Source organism: Hetaerina americana, unplaced genomic scaffold (genome assembly GCF_022747635.1).
Source record: "Hetaerina americana unplaced genomic scaffold, ioHetAmer1.1.p SCAF_20, whole genome shotgun sequence".
Taxonomy (NCBI): Eukaryota; Metazoa; Arthropoda; class Insecta; order Odonata; family Calopterygidae; genus Hetaerina; species Hetaerina americana.
Window position 1 is genome coordinate 8,553,396 of NW_027286764.1, and position 22,738 is coordinate 8,576,133.

General features: G+C 41.4%; 1 protein-coding gene across 1 annotated transcript in view; it reads right to left on the bottom strand.

The window, feature by feature from the left end:
* LOC139688573 (uncharacterized) overlaps positions 1-22,738 on the bottom strand; it is a 490,329-nt gene that overhangs the window by 233,829 nt on the left and 233,762 nt on the right. The window contains exon 3 of the mRNA XM_071586126.1: positions 17,484-18,157. Within this exon, the coding sequence (XP_071442227.1) occupies positions 17,484-17,550 (67 nt within the window). The 5' untranslated portion in view covers positions 17,551-18,157. The remainder of the gene's footprint in view (positions 1-17,483; positions 18,158-22,738) is intronic.

Here is a 22,738-nt window from a genome sequence, read left to right on the forward strand (position 1 = left end):
TGAAGGAGAACCGAACGGCGCAGACAGACGAGGTGCGGGAGGTGACCAAAGCGGGGAAAAGAATAGGCGGGAAAAAACAGTGAGTGGCCTTAATGCAACAATTTCAGAGCGTAAAAATCATTCGCCTTGACTGGGACTCGAACCCAGATCCCTCAATATCCGGTCGAGTGCTTTAGCCACTTAAGCTACCGAGGCGTCCTCTTAAACTCTGAAATTTTGGGGCTTTTAAAGGAACTAGATGTTATGACGAAATACCGTACATACAATGTCACATGCATTCGTAGTCGTGCGCGAGGCGCCACTGTCCACGAGGTTAAAGCCAACTTTAAACACGTATGGTGTTTTCCCTTTGACAAATTCCAAAGAAACTGCGGGAGATGCCGCAACAGTAACTTTTAACGTAGTCATCCGCTAATGTGCATTGTAGCTTAAGTGGCTAAAGCACTCGACCGGATATTGAGGGATCTGGGTTCGAGTCCCAGTCAAGGCGAATGATTTTTACGCTCTGAAATTGTTGCATTAAAATGCACATTAGCGGATGACTCCGTTAAAAGTTACTGTTGCGGCATCTCCCGCAGTTTCTTTGGAATTTAGTGAGTGGCCTTATTCGGACGGTGATTGCGGAGACAGTTCGCCATTCGGGAAGCATGGGGGGAAGCAAGAGAAAAATAAATAAATGGTCTAACATTAATTAATACCAAATGCCGATTAGGTCCATCGCAATGAGCACGCGGAGATCAAAGTAATACACCCCCAAGAGGGGGGGCTCAGGGGCGTCGGGCTTAAGGGGGTCAGTCACTCTCGCAAGTGGCCGACCAACCTCCCGGGGAGGGGCGGGCGGGAGGACGTCTAGCCTTGGGCCCCTGAGAGCAGGGGATTTCCTTTTGGGGGGGTGTCACGTTGGTGTGCGAGGGGCACCCCAAACGGACCCAGAGGACGGGAATGTTCTATGCTGCCTCCGGGAACGTACGTGCGCGGTGTTCCCCGTCTATGGACCTCCTCTCTTGCCTCCTTAGTTCGTATTGCCCGCGTTGTTCATGCGTATTGGACGCATAATGAAAAGCAAAACCTTTTGACCCACGTGTCAGACAGTTTTCACTCGTCATTCGCACTTCTAATCACGTCCGACCACTCTAATCTTCATTGAAGCTGAACAATCGATTCTCCAGCCACCGTGAAGGCAAACAATTCTTCTAAATTAGAGTTGTTAGGTCGAACTCATGAAATAGTTCATTATTTTGTATCAAAATGGAGGCAAAATAAGTGTTCTGATCTCATGACTGAAAATAATGCAGAGTTTTCCAAGTAAGTCTGTACCCACAATAACCCACCCTACTGACTTAGCACTTGAACTCAGAGCTTTCTTTCATAATACGGCGTTAGAGTTTGAAGAAATTTAAATAACTGTGTAAATACTCACCATTGATAGATTTAAAGTATAGAAGTTTGGAAGATGAATGAAATCACCTTACCTGGAAAAAGAAGAAAATATTTTAGTCGCCTGGAAAGATGCATGGTCAATATCCAATATGTATAGCTTTTAAAAGGTAAACGATGATTGATATCGAGAGTAGTACTGCGCTTTTCAAGGTAAATGAACAACTAGGCAAGGATTCAGTTTAATTTGCGAAACTTGATACGTTGACATAAAATATTTCCATCAATTTATCTATTCGTTTTGATTAAAATCCACTTAAAAAGGAGCCATACGCAGCTTAAATTGCTCTCAGGATCATCAACAAAAGTAAAGAGAGTAGGACAAATGATTACTTATGGGATGATCAGTTTGGGTTTAGGAAGGGGAGAGGTATACGTGATGCCATTGCAGTAATGAGATTATTAATCGAGAGAAATATAGAATACAATCAGGACGAATTTGCCTGTTTCGTAGATTTCGAAATGGCGTTTGATAGAGTGAATTGGGAAAATCTAATGAGTATATAGCAGAAAATAGGAATATATTGTAGTGACAGGAGGCTGAGCCGCAACCTGTACATGTCTCAGACTGCTCAGGTGCGGGTGGGAAACGGGTAGTCTGGTTGGGCAGTGTTAGGAAGAGGTGTAAGGCAGGGTTGTCCATTATCACCGTTGCTTTTCAACGTATATGCGAACGGAATAACTAATGAGGCATGGGAAGTACTGGATGTAGGAATAAAAGTGGGTGGGGAATTCGTAAAAGTAGTTAGGTTCACTGATGAACTAGATCTAATTTGTCAATCAGCCAAGCAGCGTTTCTGAGTGAATTGGAAATTCACTGCGATAGATATGAGATAAGAATCAATATTAATCAAACAAAGGTTACGCGATTTTATAGAAAGAAAAAGGCTAAGCACATTAAAATAGGAGGGCTACAACTAGAGCAGGTAGAACAGTTTATGTATCTCGGAAGTGTTTTGGACCAACATGGTCAAAGTAGTAGGGACGTAAGGAGAAGAATTGCGCTAGGCAAAGAGGCTTTCACAAGGAGGAGGGAGTTGATGAAAGGGACGTTGAGTCTGTTGAGAAAAGGATATTAAGAGAATATTTGTTGAAACTTTGGTATGTAACGTAGTTTTGTGCGGCGCGAAAACGTGGTCACTGAAGCGGGAGGATAGACGTAGATTGGAGGCTTTTGAAATGTGGGTGTGGAGAAGGTTGAAGAAGGTGAAATGGACAGAGAAGAAAACAAATGAGGAAGTACTAGTCATGGTGGGCGAGGAGAGGGGTTTGTTGGGAGAAATCCTATGGAGGCAAGCAACATGGATGAAGGGCTAATTGATCGGCAATGGCAGGTTGAAGACTGTGATAGAGGGGAGCGTGTTAGGCAAACGAGGAAGGGGAAGGAATAGGATAGGGATGTTGGACGGGATGAAGGGAGGAAGAAAGTACTCAGAGCTGAAGAGGGACCTGATGTAGAGTAGGTTCCTGGAATATGTTTTGGAATGTTCCTGGAATATGTTTGGCCTTTCAACGATTCGGAAGGCTCCCTGGTACCGTAGGCGGATTCCGGAAGGTCCTTAAGGGTACGCATGCAAGATATCTAATTGGTTTGACTTAGGGTCCCATGGTGGTGTTCTTTGAGAGAGGACATCCCTTTTTGGAATAGGAAATAATCTGCTGGTGCCAAGAGGGGACTGTAAGGGGGTTGGGGAATCGTCGCGTTGCCGTTGCAGAAGGTCTTCGCAAGCAGACAGAAACTCGACTCTGCTCTCTTGGTCGTCCTTCAAGACCTTTGGGACGACTTTAGCGCAGTTATTTCGCATTGCCAAATTTTCAGTTATGCTAGTGTGCACTGTCATTTATCAATATAAATACAATATCATGCGATCATGAGTACACTTAACCAACACGGTCTGAATTCAGCACTTCACCCACAAGTACAGAAAAAATTGTCATCGATCCTTTTTTAACAAACTTTTTTCAATATGATTTTACATGTGAGGGTTTTGATATTATAAGTTTGAGCAGCTATATTTCCTCTTAGGAATCACATACGGTCTTCATTTAAATGAACATTCGGTTTTATTTTGCGTCCGACGTATGTTAACAGCAAACCACTGCCCATCGATGGCAGACGAACTGCAAATCCCGAACACGAAGAGAGAGATACATTAAGTCCCCTTGGAGATGAGACCTCTTGGAAACTTTGGTCGGTCGCTAATTCAAGGATAACACTCCAGCCTCGGTTAATGACGGAGGCGGGCGGGCGGCGCGCCATGAGGGATGTGCGTCGGTGGAAGGTTTTTTTGGGGGCGGACAACCCCTCCTCCCCCTCCCCCCCCGGTGTTTTTCAATGCGGAGGCGCATCCCCCCCCTCCTGGAATGGGGTGCGAAAGGGAGTGAGTTTGGGGGAAATTAGTCGCCGCACCCTCCACGCCCTGCTGAGGGACCGAGCGAGGAAGAAAGATGGAGTCGAGGGCAATAACGGGAATAATAATTAAAAGACACACTCGGGGCTCCGTTACGCAAACAACAGAGCATAATAAAAGATAGCGATGAAAAAGGGAAAAGGGACAATTGTTCTCGAAGCGGAGGCGAGATACGGCCTTCCCCTTTTGCGCCTTGAATTTATTTGAGTGGAAAAGTCGGCGGGGATAAGAAAACGGGGCAGGAGGAGGGGGACGGAGGTTCTGGCGCCGTTTTAATGCCCACCCCCCCTCGTTTACGTTTTTAAGCACGTCGGCGACAGTAAAAGAAATTAATGTGTCGCTGATTATAGTTATCCCGCCTCCCTTCCTTCCTCGCCAGTCCTTTGTCCTTGGCTAAAGCCTTCCTTGGTCGCTCTTGTTGTTCATTGTTTCCTTGAAAGGGGAAAACACCACGGAGTCCGCTACGTGCCAAGGCAGCTCGGGGAGAAATAGGTATTCTGATCAAGTGGAAGCGGATCCACTCGATAGAAAGATTGCGTAATTAACGTCGGCTGAGGGCCTGAGCGAGGCTTTATCGGGTTTGCATTTTTTTTACGAAACGTTCCCTTCCATTCAGTTCATTAAAGTGCATTCTAAATGTTCAGCTAATGAGGTGCAAATTTATTGATGGAGGTGGTTATCGAGTTCTTCCAGGCGTAGATCTCTCCTTGTTTATTTGCTAAGGGTGGATTGAGGGAAACCACTATCGACTTTATGTTGATTGCGACTCAATTCTTATCATTCTTCCCTTTGTCCCACAAAATATTGCATAGCATTGGCCGATCATTTTACCTGAACTTTAAAACTAATGAACAAAAATTTTCGTTTCTAAGAAAAAGACTTTGGCATTCAAAGCTCCTATGATCGAAAACAACGAAATAACTAGCGGCTTGTGTGGTGAATAATTCAATAATCGGAAGCAAAAAATCGAATGGAATGAAAAAGATGAATTATGCAGTTCATTCATTGTACAAAGTGAATGCGGATTGAATGATTTCGGTGTAATTGACCACGTGAAGTAACGATTAATGGTGGGAGGATCAATGCGGTCCAATCTAGTACAACGCCGTGGCATGAAGGATAACATGCTTTCCGATCGGAAAGGGTTTCAAGCATGGCGAGGAAGGAGAGAAACTCCTCGCCCCGAAAGGAGAACTAATGACGTTTCTTTCCTTGGGAGGCGATCCACACTTCGAAAATTACGGTTTAGTTCTCATATTACAATTACTTTGTCCACCAGGCAATTCTAAGCGATAAGCTGCTCCGCAATTCTTCTTGCGGGACTGTCATGCTCTGGATTGCAATATTCCATGAAAATATCGATTCCTAAGTTGACCATCGATTTTTGCTCCCCGCAGTTGGTTAAGAATAGAAAATATTTCACATGAATTCATCTACATACAAGGTTTGCATAAAAAGTATCGGTAACAATTTTTTCCCTGGCATACACTTGAAACTCTGTTAATTCAGACCCGCATTGAGTGTCCGTATGATCTCAGATCGAGATATTACTAAGATGACAGTGCACACCATTATCACTGAAAATTTGCGACATATCTGCGCTAAACTCCTCCCGAAGGTCTTGACGGACCTATATATTAATATATATATATATATATATATATATATATATCGCTTTATATAATGTATATGGAAGCAGTAATATTTTCTAGTCATTTTGTTTTACCACCCACCGGCTTATTCTATCATGCTGCCTCAATTTCGTAATCTTCTAGTGACTAGAGTAATTGAAATTTATCCCTAAATATGAAGTAAGTAAGTTTTGTATTTTTAATATTTTCCGGAAACGTTTTTTTAAAGAAAGCGCGAGTGTGCACCAGACGGCAAATATCTCATCTTTTGCTTTCGCAAGAGATCCAGGGGAAAAAACGAGCTGATGTCCATATTTTATTGTAAATTAATGATCCAAACAAAAGCCTTTGAGTTTTGATAATAGCCGTTATCCTCTCCAATTTTAAACCACAAACAGGAATATTTAATCACTCTGGGGTGCATTATAGTTTTCATTAGAGAGGCCATCCTGGGTGAATTGGTTGCCACGACAGTAGTGGGATCAAGAAGCGTGATCAGAGAGAAGTTTGACTGGAAGCGAGAAAGGATGGATGGTTAAGGTGGGCGTAGCAGCCGACGGGGGGAAAGGGGGGAGAGGGGGAGAAGGCGGGATATGGATGGCTTCGGGGGCAGGAGTTGGGGGGGGCGGGGAAGGCACGAGGGAGTCGAGTATTCCTGGCTGAAGGTTGGTGGTGGGGTTGAGACGATGGATGGTGATGGCCGGGGTGGAGAGGGTGGGGAAGAGAAGCGAGATAAATTAAAAGAGATAAGGGGAAAGAATGAGCGTCGGTCGGGAGGAGGGGAGGCGGAGGGGGTGGGAGAGAAGTCCGGAGTTGGGGGGAGGGCATCGGAGGCGGTGAGGAAGGCAGGGGGAGCGGCGATGGAGAAAGGGAGCGGATGGAGCAACTGATCTCTCCGCACTTCGACTTTTGTTTCTCTCGAAATTGTGACGTACTTGGGACATATGAAAAAGCTTTCCTCATAATTTTAACGGCAATGAGACACAAATTTGATGATCAGTGCTTAAACATGCACGACTTGGCAGTTTTGGGATGACTTTAACTTATACCGCGCAGTTTTTCTACTCTCGGTTCATGTGTTACCCGCTCTGAGTAAACCACACTTCATTGAACAACAGCAGAATTGAAGTCATTCATCAGTAGTCATCGAGCCGTCGAAGTCAGTCATGCTAGGTCAAACTTCATGGAAACTTGAATCATATACGTTTAGGGGTGGTGCGCGTCAATAAAAAGAAGAGAAAAAGCCTCTTTGGAAAGTGCTTTACACAGCTTAAGGCAGCGTGTTGTTTAATTCATGAGATGGAATATTTAGCTCTTTCGCGCAAGGAAACGATTAGAAAATACTTGAATATCAAAGAGAACACACGATGTGGCACCATTCGTTTTTAAGTCGCCGATAACGCGAATAACTAGTCTGTGGTTAAAGAATAAGTACTAAACTGTTGTTGCTAGAAACCTCATTACTTGTGGACATTTGAATCATGTCGAAGAGACAATTGTGGGCATGATTCAAATTTCATTCCTTTGGCAGTACTTTTGAGAAACCTCGTGTGTTTTAGACAGTCCATACAAATTGATAATTCGTCAAAAATGTCAGAGGAGCACTCTTTTTTATATCACACGATCTCGTACTTGTATTCAGTATTCCAATACTAAATCAGTGACACCGAAAATGTTGAACAGTAAAAAATGACGTTTTTATTTCAGTTGATGTTTTATAGAGTAAATCCACTTAATTGTGTGTCTGGTTATAAATTACACATGCATAAACTGCTTTCAAACCTAATTCCTACTTTTAAAAATCATGATTTTCTAAAGAGCTATTTTAACAGATAATTTTAATATCTGGACTCCATTGTAATAGTTTCATCAAAATATTTATAATTTTTTCATCATTATATCCTCAAAATGAAATGGGAATTTGACGCATTTTTATTATTGAAGGACACATTTTGGCAGGATTTAACATGGTCACCAATATCATAAATAATGTTCAGAAATAATTTTATCCACCCTTTTGCCATATACATACTATCTCATTTTCATAAAAATGTTATCATATAGTCAGTTAAATATTTGATGATATTTGAGTACGCTTCTGAGTTCTTTTTATTTATTTGATCACTTTTGTTGTTCAAACAAATAAAGCTGATCAATTCATTGGGCCTCTTTTAAAAGACTGTGTAACTCCATGGTGATAATAGTTGTGAAGGCATTAATTAAGACCCTTTTTATGTTAATAATTCCAAAAGTGTTTAATTCATTTCGATTTTACCAGAAAAATGTACGCTAGGTTGGTACTTCATTCACACAAGAGTAATTTAACCCAGCTAAATCTGTTTCTAATTTCTGAATAGTCCCTACTTCTAGTGATCCCTCTACGAGTGAATTACATCGGTTAAAATTTCAAAGCTGGATTTCTTGTTTGCCCGACTTTTATGACCGAAGCAGTCAAATGTCTGTAATTATTTGCAACGATTTACAATAGGATAGTAATATGAGGGGGAGAAACTGGAATTTTTTTTAAACTTCACTTCAAGAGGAATAACAATCATTTGCATCGCTGCATACGTCGGATCTCTCAAATGGCTTCGGTGTGGGAAACGGAATACATTTTTAAAATGTCGAGAGAAACTCGGAAATACTCCCTTGGTGGCTGTGGCTCTGAGATACAGGATGAAATTTTGATTGCCTTTCATTCTGTTTGCAACGGAGGTGAGCAATAAAAACGTTTGCTGAAACGTTGGCAAGCCATGGACAAAGAGACTGAATAATAAGCAGTTACACCCGGAAGTTCTTGAGGATGAGGCGGCTTTAAATGAGCCGTGGGCCTCGCGTGTAATTGGCGAGGGGATTAAAGCAATAGGTCGGCTTCCTCTAAGCGACTGTGTTGCCACTTCGCCGTGAACATGTTCCTCAAGGTTGTAGCTTTCGGGTTAATAATGAAATAAGTTCATTACTTCATGCGTATTATTCGGGAAATGTTTGTTAATTTGCTGATATTTGAAATTATAACAATTTTTGAACAATATGGTTAAGTGTTAGCTGTTATTTCTATTATATGGCTTATATGCTGTGGATTATGCAATAACCAGTTAAGATTACAATAATTTTGTTTTAACACGAATGTTCTCATTTACATATATTTATTTATGAATCCTCCACCTACATTAAATGATTTGGCACCATGCATGAAAACCTATATTCTTACCTTTCTCACCGGGGTAATTAAAAATCACCACGTTTTAGTTTTAATATAAAAATGTCTTGGATTTTCTCTAGGTAGGAGTTAAATTGACTTCGAAGTTGGATAATATTGTCTATTGATACTGCTCCTTTCTCAGTTGAAGCTATTCATGCATATATTAACTTTGAAGAATTAATATTGATAGATTTAGTTTTTTTTTATTCGAAGAGGATATTCGTAAATGAAAAAAAACTATGAATTCAGCTCAGCGTATTGAAATTCCCGTTCATATTTCAACGTGCGTGAAATTTTTCAGCAACTTGACTCGACGCAAATCTGAGGTACGTTGTGCTTCATGCTGGGGCTCCATTGTTCTTCCTGTATGACGTAATCGAGCGTTTCAAAATGGTTGCCTTTCAAGCTCCTTTTCATTCTAGGGAGCGCAAAACGTCCGGCGGTGCTATAATGGGGCTGTAGTGTGACTGGGGCACCATTTCCACCTTTGGCTTGGCCAGGTACTCGGTTGGCGGTGTTGGACTAGGACACATTACCGTGGTGCAGTGGGCAAATATCTCCTTACTGGCGCGTTGTAAACTCTTCCGCAGTGTTAAAAGTACTTTCACGTAAAACTTGCAGTTCATTGTCTGCCCCTGAAGCACAAATTCTTCGTGGATAATGCCTATTGAGTCGAAAAAGACTATGCTATACTCAAACTAGTGACCAATACTTCCCTATGGCAGATATTTTCCTTTTGACGGGTCCTGGGAACTTAGAGGGTGGATCACTGGACGTGTTACCGGACAGTCCGGGTTTAAGTCCGCGTGACTTTATGAAATCTAGGAAAAGGAACTCGCTTTCACTGCTAATATGTGTTTAATATGCCTGTCATTTCACAAGTCGTTCGGCCGAGCACGAAACGGCCAACGCAATCACGGAGGAGCCAAAAGTAGGGGTTAAATGCGATGACGGTGGCATTGAATGACCCTATTTACGCAAACGCAACCATTTCCTCAGATTTCATCCAGCATCCAAAGGAGACTCACCCCTCCAAGAAAACCAAAAGTGTGTGAGATCATTAAAAAGGCTTAACTTTTCAAAATTAAAATATCAACCAAGCAAGGACGTGAAATAGAGGGATGGGAAGATGAATGAAATGTCGGTGTGGTTTACTTTTTGTGTCATGGTTTTCGTAATCATCATTGTTGCTCCTCCCGAGAGGATTGTGAGATGGGGGACTCTTCCCCCTGCCGGTCGCGCGTGGAAGTTCGTCGGGGACGGATATTATCTCCCTTCTCACTTCCTGTGCAATCCCTCCCTCCCTTCTTCACCCCGTCTCCTCCAACTCATCTCTCTCCCCCTTCAGACTCCCTCCCGTATCCTTCATTCGAACGGGCACTTTCATTCATCGCCCGCCCAACACGCGCAGATAAGCGATGGAAGGTGGTGGGAGAGGTCGTAGAGTGGCCTGAAACAGAGCAACCCAAACGCCCCCCCTCCCACCCCATGCCTCCCGCCTGCTGGGGAATGGTTCCTCCGCTCGTAATCAACTTTCGCCAAAAACGCGGAAATCAAATAAAGGGACGCGGTGGCCCGCCTTTTATCTGCGCGCGGGCGAGAGGCGTTGGCGGCCCTTAATCTTGTCAGGCGCGGATGGGGGTGGGGGAAGGGGAGGGGGTGCCGTTGAAGGGATTCCTGGAGAATTGCTGGCGGGTTGTTTTTCCCGTGGGATTGGTGAAGGGGCTGGTGGGGGGAGGGATGCTGGGAATAGAAGAAAGAATCAACTCTGGTTGGGGGAGATGATTGGAGGGAGGGCTGTGAGGTGAGGTCAGGTTGCCCGAAGGGATACGAAGTGAATGATGCTCGATTGCACTTTTCTCCATTTTGTTTCAAGGTTCCACGCGCTTCGGCTAATGCTGCCACGATTAGGTGCAGCATAGACCGGCCTACGCGTACTACGGAGGACTAGGCTGAAGGGGAGTCGGGGGGACGAAAAAGTGTGGACGAACCGCCGTGCTTCCAAATGAACTTAATTCGCCAATAACGCAGCCCTTTGCTATTTATCGGGTAATATCAAAGGTCCACAATTATAGTCATATTATCATTATACGTATTCACTAAGGAAAGATGAGAGGAAGGAAGTACTCAAAGTGGAAGAAGGACTTGTGGTAGAGTAGAATGCTAGATTGTGTTTTATTAGGAGTAACAAAATGTTTAATTGGTTGTTTTTTCCATCCAAAAACCTACCTTAATCTGTAGATTACTTAAAAATAATAATAATTATCGATCTTCATTTGCAATCACAAAGAGATCTGGATTGAAATAACAATTATTTTTTTATGAATAATTTGGCTCTATATGTAAAACTGATATTGTTAAAAAACTGATAAACTGACTTGTATTGCAGAGGAGGGAGTTCAGTATTAATGTTTTATTTGCAATTCAAAAATAAAATTGATCGTGCAGCGAAGAGTGTTTTGCGGACTACATTGTAGCATTTATGAAGAAAGAATTCAGCCGGAAGCTTTGGTTTAATCGTAAGTTTAGTTTCCAAGCGTAAATGGAAAAGCCAGTCGTTTGTGAGGACCATGGCACAATAAAGTCAATATCAAATACAACTGAGATGGTGCTAAGCATTGAAGAGGGGGCAAGTGATAATATAGGGGATGTTTAGTTTTGTTTCTATTAGAGTGGGTTTTCTATAAAGAGGAAAGCTGAATTCAATATCAACATAAGAGTATGAATACTAGAGCTGACAGAACTGTTTACATATATAGGAAGTGCTCTGGACCACAATGGCCTTACATTTTGGGCCAAAGTGGTTAAAGTAGTAGGGACACAATACGGAAAATTGCGTGTGGCTAAGAAGCTTGCAGAAGCAGGAGGATATTGTCGACGGGGACGTTGAGCATGGATGTTCAGAAAATGCTCGTTAAAACTTCTATGTGAGGGGTGGTTATCTACGGCGCGGGAACATGGTCACTGAAGCAGGATGGTAAACGTAGGTTGGAGGCTTTTGAAATTTGGGTGTGGAAGAGGATGGGGAAGGTGAAGTGGACAGAGAGGAAAACAAATGAGGAGGTGATAGTTATGGTCAGAGAGGAGAGGAGGGATGTCAAAAGGACGCAGGAAAGATGACTTTCGGGAGTTTTCATTGGCAGTGGGATGTTGAAGACTGAGATAGAGAAAGAAATGTTATGCATACGAGGAAAGGCCAGGAATGGGATAGGAATGTTGGACGAAACAAAGGGAGGAAGGAAGTCCACAGAAATGAAGAGGGGCATTGTTGTAGAGAGGGATGTGGGGTTGTGTTTAGTTAAGAGAATTTTTGGGTTGATTGGGTCCATCCGAAACCTAGTTTCGGATGTTAAGGTGTGGGTTTTTTTGGTCGTAAAGTCAGGTAAATATTTTGTTTCTCAATAAAATGGGGCTTATTCCATCCAAAACCTACATTTATCGGTAGAACTATAATAATATATGCGAGCGCTCGTGTTAGCGCGTGTCTGTGTACCTACGCGCGCGTGTACGTAAATCTATAAAGCAGACATTTAGAGTGAGATTCGTTAGCATTGAATCATTACTTCTGTTAATCGCATGTTTTTCCGTACCTTATGAACTCACAGAGATTGTATCGTCCATGTAACTTGGATATGAGTTACCTGTTACACATGTAAAATGAAGGAATGAGTTGAACTCCGAAGAAAGCCACACTGACCCATTTGCATAATAAAAGCAATTCTTACTGGATACCAAACTGTAAAGTTTTGGTTTAGTGACTTTCTTGAATTGCACTCAAATCACTTAAGAGCGCTTTTTTTAATGTTAACATCACTATCTATGCAGACAGTATATAAATATCGTTTGCGGTCATTTGCCGCAGCAGTCATGGGCGCGCTAACTGCGATATAAGATGAATCGATGAGATAAATAAGCTCGGAAAACGTTTAAAATAATGGCGATGAGTTTCCTCGTTGAAAGAAACCTCTAAAAAACAAAAAACGCTCAAACTAAGTGGATCTATTTCAATTGAGCAATAGCTAATCTCATCCAAAATTGGGTGTTTGTTATCGAAGATTGATTATTCACCATGTTTTCAATAAATTTATTTATCAGACGAGAAAGAGAATGCAATGATCGGAAATTTGATGAAGACGAGTTTGATTTAATTATCAATTCAGTGATCCGCAGCGCGTTATTGTAAATAATCATAAATATTCCCCGTTAACATTTCGTAAAACCGTTGGCGCATTAAGCTCACGGAATCATTTTCTGACATCTAGTCGCGCCCGCTTCCAACCGTCATGCAATTCAATTTTCAATAAATATGATTTCTGGAAATAATAATTAGCATGTCATATTCAATGTTAATTAGTCGAGTGGTAATCCCAGCCCATTCCGATTGCTTCGAAATTCTAAATGGCCCATTCTGGAGGATACGTGGTTGTTAGGTTTAGTGGTATGATATATCTAGGATTCCAATATTAGAATTTCCATTTGAAATTCAAGTGTATTTTTCATGCGTGAGACCTCATGAAAGTATGGTAACCTAAAAACTCTGGGATTAGGTCGTGACTGGAGATGTAATAAACTTCTGATTTTAATCCTTCTTCAGGTAGGGTTTATCTAAATTTGATGGTCCTAAATCTAATATAATTCCAATTTTATCTCACATTCCATTACTGTATTTCTTCCATCATTTACTCAGAATGTATTTTTGATGAAAAGTTTCTCTCTTGGTGCGCAAACTTTCCCGCGATTGCTTAATTTATTCGGGAATTACAGCGTCTAATATTCCTTGCTCCATTAAAGAAGATTATAAGAATGATGATCTCATTTTAGTGCTAAAATTATTAAAAGGTTCTTTGAAATTATATTAAATTTAAACTGATAAATAGACGAAAATTAATCGATACTCATGTACCTACCTAATTTACCCACGTACCATTTTTTCGCACCGTATATAACTACGCTCCATACCAAAGTTTTGACGAGCCTTTTCTTAACATCCTTACTCAATGTCCCCGTCATCAATTCCCCCATCCTTGCGAAAGCATCTTTGCCTAACGGAGTGCATTACCTATTTCCCTACTACTTTGACCATTTTGATCCAAAACACTTCCGAGACATGTAAAACTGTTCCATCTGCTTTGGTTTTTGCCCTCCTAAATTAACACTAAACAAAGCTTTTCTCATTCAGGAAAACCGCATAACCTTTGTTTTATTAATATTGATTCTCATCCCATACCGGTCACACTGAATTTCCAATTCACTAAGCATTGCTTGCAACCCCTTGGCTGACTGACAAACTAAAGCTTGGTCATCAGCAAACCTAAATGATTTTACGAATCCCCCGCCCACGTTCATTCCTCCCTCCAGTTCTTCCCATGCATCTTTGATCATTTCCTCTGCATACAGGTTGAACAGCAACGGTGATAATGGGCAACTCTGCCTTACACCTCTTCTTAACACTGCCCATCTGGGCTTCCCGTTCCCCACTCGCACCTGAGCAGTCTGAGACATGTACAGGTTGCGGATCAGCCTACTGTCTTTCCAATCTATTCCTATTTTCTTCAATATACTCAATAGTTTTTCCCAATTCACTCTATCAAACGCTTTTTCGAAATCTACAAAACAGGCAAATACCTCCTGGGTTGCATTCTGTATTCCTCCTGATTAATTGCTGTATCCTGCATCTGTATTCTTCTTGATTAATCATTACTGCAATGGCATCACGCGTACCTCTCCCCTTCCTACACCCAAACTGATCATCCCCTGAGTAATCATTTGCCCTACTCTCAATCATTTTGTTGATGAGCCCGAGAATAACTTTAGCTGCGTGGGATATCAAACGTATTGTTCGGTAGTCCTCACATGATCTAGACTTTAATTTTTTTCGCAATTGGAACCAACACTGATCTCACCAAGTCTTTCGGACAGATTCCTTTCTCTTAAACGCTTTGAATAATTCCATAAAAACTTTGTCTCTCACAGTTTTCTACGCCTTTAAGTAGTTTTGTAGATCATTTCTCTAATCACCGAGCCTTATTTGATTTCACCTTCCATAATGCTTTCATCCCTGACCGTCGAGTGCGCCTGGGCTTTCTGGAGCTATCTTCATCTACTTCATGTTCTCTTTCTATGCCCAAGCTTATGTTCTTTCCATTGCAGTTGGATCTTTCCTGGTTAAACTAGTATTTTCTGCAGTATTATTAGTAATTCTACCCAAGTAACTCTATTAAAAGCTTTTTCCAAATCTACGACACATGATATTATTTTTTCAAAATATTTTTTGTTAAATATTTGGCAACTCGGTTTAATAATGATAAAAATTAATAACAAGATGGCAAAAACAGAATATCGTTTTCTTACGCGCATTCTTCACCAGGAAAAGAAAGTTTTTAACCTGGAGACACATCCTTATGATAGGGTAATCTGAACAATCCGTGAATTTTCAGACAGGCTGCACCAATGTTGCGTACCATATTAATTTTAGTTAGTCGCATTTTTTGGGTGAACTTTGATCATGCCTGATTGGTTTTTCACTCTACATTTAGCGTTAGTTTGAACGCTATTGAAGTCAAGGAATTTCCGAAAAGGGGATGAGCGAGAATTTCGTGAGCTGATCAAATATTATTTCATTAAAAGCAGTCCAAGTCAAATTTTTCGGAGTTGCCATAAGCGGAGTTGCAAAAGTTACTCTAAACGTATTGGGCTCACTCACTGGTGAAGTATTAAATCAGAAATCATCAATGAAATCCGTAATATGATGATGCATAATTAGTTGCAAATATTGTAGACATGTCGAATAATTGGTCACTTTTGCATAAATATTAGTACATACATTAATATTTGTGCATTTAGGATTCTGTCCGCAATATTGGTGGCACGGTTTTCACCACTTGACCAAAAACGAAATCATGGGTCATATTCCAAGGTCGGCGTGTAGCTGTTTCAGTCCCAAAGAATTTTAAGAGTCGTTCTGTTGCAGTGGAATAATCATGGATTCATCATAACACACTTGAAATAAAGGAAAAGTCCAAAATAATAAGTTTCCCCCGGGGAGTCTGCACTGAAGAGGGCATAGACTCTACCTTCAGCTGGGTCAGACTGAGGGAGTTTTTGCGGTTCGCAAGAAATATTCCTTATTAATAATTTGAATACGTGTCTAGCTGTTGGAGATATATACGGTAGATCATTGATAGAGAATTTCGAGAACGAAACGTAAGAAAATATTCAGAATGTTTACAAAAAATGTTTTTTTTTCTATTTAGAAAACGCATCAGCTCTTGATTCTGCTATTTTTTCAGCGAAATTCTTGGATATACGATTCCAACTCGTCTTCCATCCCCTTTCTCCTCTAGACTTCTCTTTCTTGGACTATTGCCTGTTTTTCAATATTTACAGACGACTGGTAAGGAGGACATTTTATCCAAGAGAGGTGGTGGTTGCGAGAACAAATGCCTATTTTGCAGAGTAGAAACTGTTTCATTATTTATAAGGAATCCAAAAAGTGGAACGGCGTTGGAGGAAACACAGAAGGTTAAAAGGAGAAAATGTTGAAGTAAAAATTGTTTTTTTTCCGATAAATTAAGTAATTTTTAATTTTGCCTGGAGTTATCAGACCACTCTCTTCTTTGCAACCAGTATGCCCTCAGAAATACAATGGAAGAGACCAAATAATGAAAATGTTTAGACTCATAACGCACGGCCAGAAGTGTGAATTTCGGTACGAGGTCAATTTGACCATGCTTCGGGAAACTAGTAAATGAAAATATCAAGATAAACCATTTGCATTAGAATTGTTGAAATGGCACGGTGATTTAGGATTTCCACTAGGGCTTCCTGTACATTATCCGAAAACCATGGTCATGAATTTATCATGACACAATTCATCGGTAAAAGAGCCTAAAAGATATTTTGTCAAGCTGAATTAAAATTGATATCTTTGTATTAAAATGTATATTTTGTTAGACTAGCTGATTATGAATTCATCAAGGTTACCAATGCATTTAAATCAAGACGTAAATACTTCTAGTTTATAAATAAAAAGTGTTTGTAATGAAAATATTTCACCTGAGTTAAAGCATAATATACTAATTAATTCGGTAATTGAATACTTGGCTTTGTAAAACTTATATATTACAGAAAGAAAAGTTTTAATCTTGTTGATTCCATCAATTAGTTTTGTTGTTTATTCTCCACTTTATTGTCAATTTTACTTAATGTTGTTACTTCCACGAAACACTAAGTGGGATACCAATATTGTCATTTTTCTACCATAAATCTCTTAAATTATTTAAGCTAAAGCAAATATATTTGAGAGGGTCAATACGTGTTTGAAAACCTACAAGGCACAAGCTGCAAAGAGAATTATTACCGTTGAAATCTTGACATTGCAATTATCCTAATGGCGACATGTCTTAATTCCGATGACACAAGTGAAGACGATCAATATAAGTTTCTTGTATTTATCTGGATGTCGAGATAAGGTGAACTAGCGAGATGATAAGTTTATTGGTTCAAAAGTTGGTTAGCATAGTTCCCTCCACAAAATAAGATTACTGTTAACACTGAATTGGGTTTAGGGAACAGATTGATCACACTCCACAAAGGGGGGCGGGGCATCTGCAAATTAAAGTTGCCTAGATTTTTCCAAGTGAAAAACGAAAACAAAAAGGGAGAAAAGGCGCGCCGTGCATGAAGGCAGGCGCTTGCTTACTCGGCTTTTGATCCATTTTTGGCCTCCGCCCCCTCACTGTCCACCCCCCTCCTCCCCCAACGAACCCCTCCCATCTTGTCGTAACTTTTGGGGCGACTCACCTTGCAACAGGGCGAGCAGGACGATGAGGTGACGAGGAGTCGTCAAGATCCCACCGGGCCTTTTCATGGTCGCCACACAACCAGCTCCACGGAATCCTCTCAAAGTAAACAGCTCTCCCCTCTTGTCTCTCTTCCCTCCTCGACGTCTTCCTCCCTCTCGCTTCCTCTCCTCCCTTTTCACGACAATACGGGCTTAAATCCCCCCTTTTATTCCGTCCTATATATTATATGATACCCCTCCTTCCTTCCTTCCCTTTTTCCCAGCTTTCGTCTCCAGGAAACCCTCTCTGTCTCTCTCTCCCCCGTGGATGTACTCCTGGCGTTGTTGTCCCTGTAGCTTTGATATAACTGTTATTGCTCTCTCCGCCTTTATTATCTCGGCCCACTTCCTTTTCCCTCTCTCTCTCCACGGTTTGCTTTTTATCTTCCTCTGTTTTCCCTTGCTTTCTCCCCTGTGTTCGCAACACCCTTTCTCAGTTCATCAACCTCTCCTTCCCACCCCACGAGAGAAGAGCGGCGACACTGCCCTTCACTTGAAGTCCTCTCTCTCTCCTTGGTTTTCTCCGCGTTCACTTCCTCGTCTCGATGCCTTCTTCCCTTCCCTTTTCCTTCTTCTTTTGCCTTTTGGAACTCTTCCTCCCTTCTATCCGTGTACTCAGCGGTGCCAGGTGACACTGTGGGCGACAAAAAAATGAAGAATACAAAATTTAAAGCACTGTAAATATTGGTATTACCATCTTACACAGAATTTATTAATTTTAACTAATTGATAAATGTCCTTTGGCACCTCATCGTAAAACCTTGAGGCCCACCGAGGGATCATTTCGACATGTTGCATGCTAATAACAATATCCTCGGTTGTTAAATGTTACATGCTAGTGCAAGGGTTGTACGATGTGCAATTGTACGGGTTAGTATGTATGATAAAATGTTTAGTAACAAATTGTACGTGTAACCGAAGGATTTCACAGTGATTCTTCGGGGTACTTAGGTACTCATTATTTCCCTCGCCTTGTATTAACAGTACTCAGGATGGAAACGGTGAGTGGTTTTGATAAGAGCCTCTGTTAAGCAGAAAATTCGACTATAATTGCTCTGTTTAATTTTGGTCACCTGATTTCACGAACCTTTCCTCGGTGAACTTGACCTTTTCTGATAACTTTAACACTTTTATCCTCACATATAATCCAACCCTCTTCCACAATGAAGAGAAGAGATGTAACGGGTTCGTGAAAACTGCGATAGAAGGGCGATGTGTTGGCCCAATCCAGGAATCCATATTAAAAGACTTTGTACTTTTCCACCGACTGCGGAAAAGTACCAAGTCTTAAAGTATGGAATAAGTACTTCCACGAAATGGAGACTGAATCAGTAGAATACAATCCAAGAACATAAAGTTCCATAAATAATTAGATATGGATGACTTCAACCTTTCAGGACACAACATGTTTGAGACGGAACACGCGAAGAAAAATGAGTGAAAAAAGGATTTCCTTGTACCTCAACTTTCGAAGAGTTTGTAAAACAGTTTCAACCAAAATGACCGCCTCCACCTAACTCACCCAAGAAGAGCCTCTTTCTTGAACACGAAAAGTGAATGCCCGAATAAAATATGCCCGGGTCAAGGCCAACTTTCTCTAACACTTACAAATTATGATCGGCATAATATTTGAACCTGTACCACATTATATAATGAAATAACGTACAGCTAAGTGTTTTAATCAATTGAAAATTTATTTTACCCAAGTTAATCATTGACTTTTTGTTGGTTTGGCTTTGTAAATCACTTGAAAATTTTGATCCAGCCGAAGTGCACCGCGCCTGCCCTCTGCTGCATATCTACCGTAGCATAAATCTAAAATGTGGGTTCTTCTTCAAATTAAAAATTAAGGACTTGTGAAATTGTGTATGAACATTATTGGTGGTAAAAATAATTTCTAAATTAGAAAAAAAGAGGAAATCCGAAAACATTGAAAATCCTCTGATGAACGTAAGGATTAGACTCCGTACAAGGTCTGTCCAAAAAGTAGTTGGACTATATTTTTCCCGGATACACGGACGGACGGGCGGCGGTTTCTCTGGCTGGGTTCGAGGGAGAGGAGCCTCAGGAAAAGCTGGAGAGTGGTGAAAGTCGGCTCACAGCCTATGCGGAGTGTGGATCGTTCGCTTACAAAACCTCTATTACTTTACCACATTTCGCTCCGTCATGAACCGGTTATTGGAACAGTGCTACGCCATCAAATTGTGCGTGAATCTAGGAAAAACCGGGAATGAGACCCATGTCGTGTTCAAACAGCTTATGGTAATAACGCCCTTCGTGTATCGGTTTTTTTGGCGCCAGTTGTTTGGATAATGTAGAGAAGATATTGCAGATACCGAATGTTTAGGAAGCCCTTCGACTTCAAAAAGGTACGAAGATCTTGTGAGAGTGAATAAAGGCTTTGTTGGACAGGGATCGCAGATTGAGCGTCCGTATAGTTTTTGATAGAACTTGGCATCCCTAATGGTGATGTGCATCGACTTCTGACCGAAACAATGGTCACTAAAAAGGGGTGCGCGACGTCGGTGCCGCGAGAGCTCTCGGACGAACCAAAGGAAATTCGCACGCGGATTTTCCGAAAGCTTCTCGACCATGCCTCAGCCACCTTTCAGTCCTGACGTTGCCCCACCAGACCTCTTCCATTTCTCCCACCTCAAGTAAGTGTTGGAAGGACGTCACCACGACTCGGTGAAAGCGTTACGAAGAGCCGTGACGAGGGAGCTTGGCAGCATTTCGGATACAGCGGAGTGTGGACACAGAAGCGTGCAACTTAAAAGACTTTTGAGTGATTGTATCAATTCTGACAATAAATGTTTTTAATCGATTCAGCTCTACTACTTTTGGGACAGACCTTATATAATGGTGAACCGTCGATGGAAAAGTAGAAGAATGTTTGATATGTAGGGTAACAGTCAATTTGCTCTCGTAAACGTGCCCCAAAGGGAAAGTGGTGCCGAGAAGGCGTGGAGGGACACGAGATGCGGGAGTGGGAACGGCAGGCGGTCAGCGGTGGACAAGCGGGAAAGATTTCATGACGTCGGGACTGAGTATTGTTGAGGAGTGGGGTGCTTTGGGCGAGGAGTAGGAGGGCACCTCTCATCACTCTCATCTCGGATCTCTCACACGGGGCGGTGTTGACCTCGATTCCACCGCTATGCACTCGTCTACGTGTGTGCATCCCCCGCTGCTCGCGCGGCAAATCAACCTGCTCACTCCCCCAATCTCCCTCCACGTACCTTCTTCATTTTCCATCAACTCCATTCCCTTTCCCTTCGAGTGAAACTTTAAACAGACCGTGAATAAATGGAGCATCGCGCCTTGAAAAAGTTATTTTTCGCGTCGTTTCTTTGTTTTCATTACGGGTGGCGTGCGGCGAGGGTGGGGTTGGGGTGGGGGTGTGTGACTCTCGTAAAATAAAAAAAAATAAGACAATCGCCAAGTGGTTGGGGCTGGCACACCCACGTGATGGCAGAAATGGAATGCTCTTCTTATTAAAATAAGGAAATGCCTCCCCCGGTGCCACTCCCTCCCTCCCTCCTTTACCCACCCACCCTCGTTCGCAGCCACCTCTTCCGGTCCCTTCAACCCCCTCCCCCACCACAACTGTTTCACTGTTAATGTCTCGCGCGCAATAGTTATCGCGAAAATGAAAGGAAAGACCTGAGCTCCGTGAATCCTAAATGCGGCCTGTTACGGATGCCCCACACGCGAAACTTTACGGTTTTGTGAGCCCAGAGCAGCAAGTTTCATCTTAAAAAAAAATAATAATAATAATGCAAATACGGGACACGCCCCGAAATTACGTTTTTATCCTCCGACTCCGTCGTGCGTGCTTTTTCGGAAAAATGGAAATTCTCGAAAGTGTTTTCCGCCATCGCCACTACGAAGCCCTGATGATGATGAATGCGAATATTTGCGCATAATATGAAATGCGGCAACAGTGAGTTGAAAAAAAGATTTCATTTCTCTAACTGCAGAATGCAAAATAACATAAATCTCTGCGCAGGAATATTAACTAGAGATAATAAAAAAATGACTGCCTTGATATGAAATTGAGACCTTATCATAAGATATCAACGTTGTCACTGATATGCTCTAACATTTCTTTGGTGTGTGTTTTCGTGTGTGTGTTAGTGTTTTGACTTATTTAAACATAATTCTGAGTTAACTCAAGCGAAAGAGTCTAAAATGTTTAAAGCAAGCAGATGTGGTGAAAAATTAAGCTTCTTCACGCTTCTTTATGATACCTGAAGGAATTTGTAGATGAAGGTGTCTGTATTATTGGAATAATATTCAGGTCAAAGTTCAATACTAATGATGCGTATCGTTAGATTTAAGAGAATAAAGCATGGAAGACGGTTGATAAAATGTAATATGCAAGTATTTTATGGGACGATAAGAAAAAGGAAATCGATTCCTGGAAATAACATGGAAACCAGGGGTTAGAGAAAAGGTGATTAGAAAGATAAACGAGAGAAGGAAATGGAAATATACTGGCACAGAATTTAGTGGAAGGCACAAGGATATGAATCATAAACTGAGGCGGGAAACCAATGGGGAGAAAGAAGAGTGGGGAAAGATAAAGTAAAAGGAAATATCAAAGTTAATTCGGCAAGCGTGGAGTTGTTGCTTTGAACAGAGATTTTAAAGCGCTCTCAGCAAGTAGGAAGGATAAATCCGTGATGAACACCATCAATCATAAATCAGGAATATTAATTAAGAAACCTAAAAAAGGTTCTAGAAGTCTAGAAGTTTGAAAGAATATAAATAATTAAAATGGTAAAGATAAAGACCAGCAAGTTTAGGCATTTGAAAAGAGTATAAATAGGTAAGAATACCCTATGTCAAGAAATAATTGATTGCGATATATAAATGGTATTAAGGGAATTGGAATAGAAAGAGACTACAATCGTCTCTAAACTGATGGGGTTATCCGGGGTATCCATACAAATGTATCGTATGGATACCCCCACGAAACTGTGTATGTACGGTTTAGACTACATGAATATTAGTGAAAGAGGATTTTGGCCGAAATATTTCTGAGGATTATTTTTAGTTTCTGTCACGAAAACGATAAAGGCAGCCCAATATGAGGATTTTGGAAGTATAAATTTACATCATATGCAGTTAAAGTGGTATTTCGGATCATTCATAAAAAAATAGTTCGGAGGAAAAATGATTAGAGAGGGGGATGCTCAGTTTCGGTTCGGGAAGA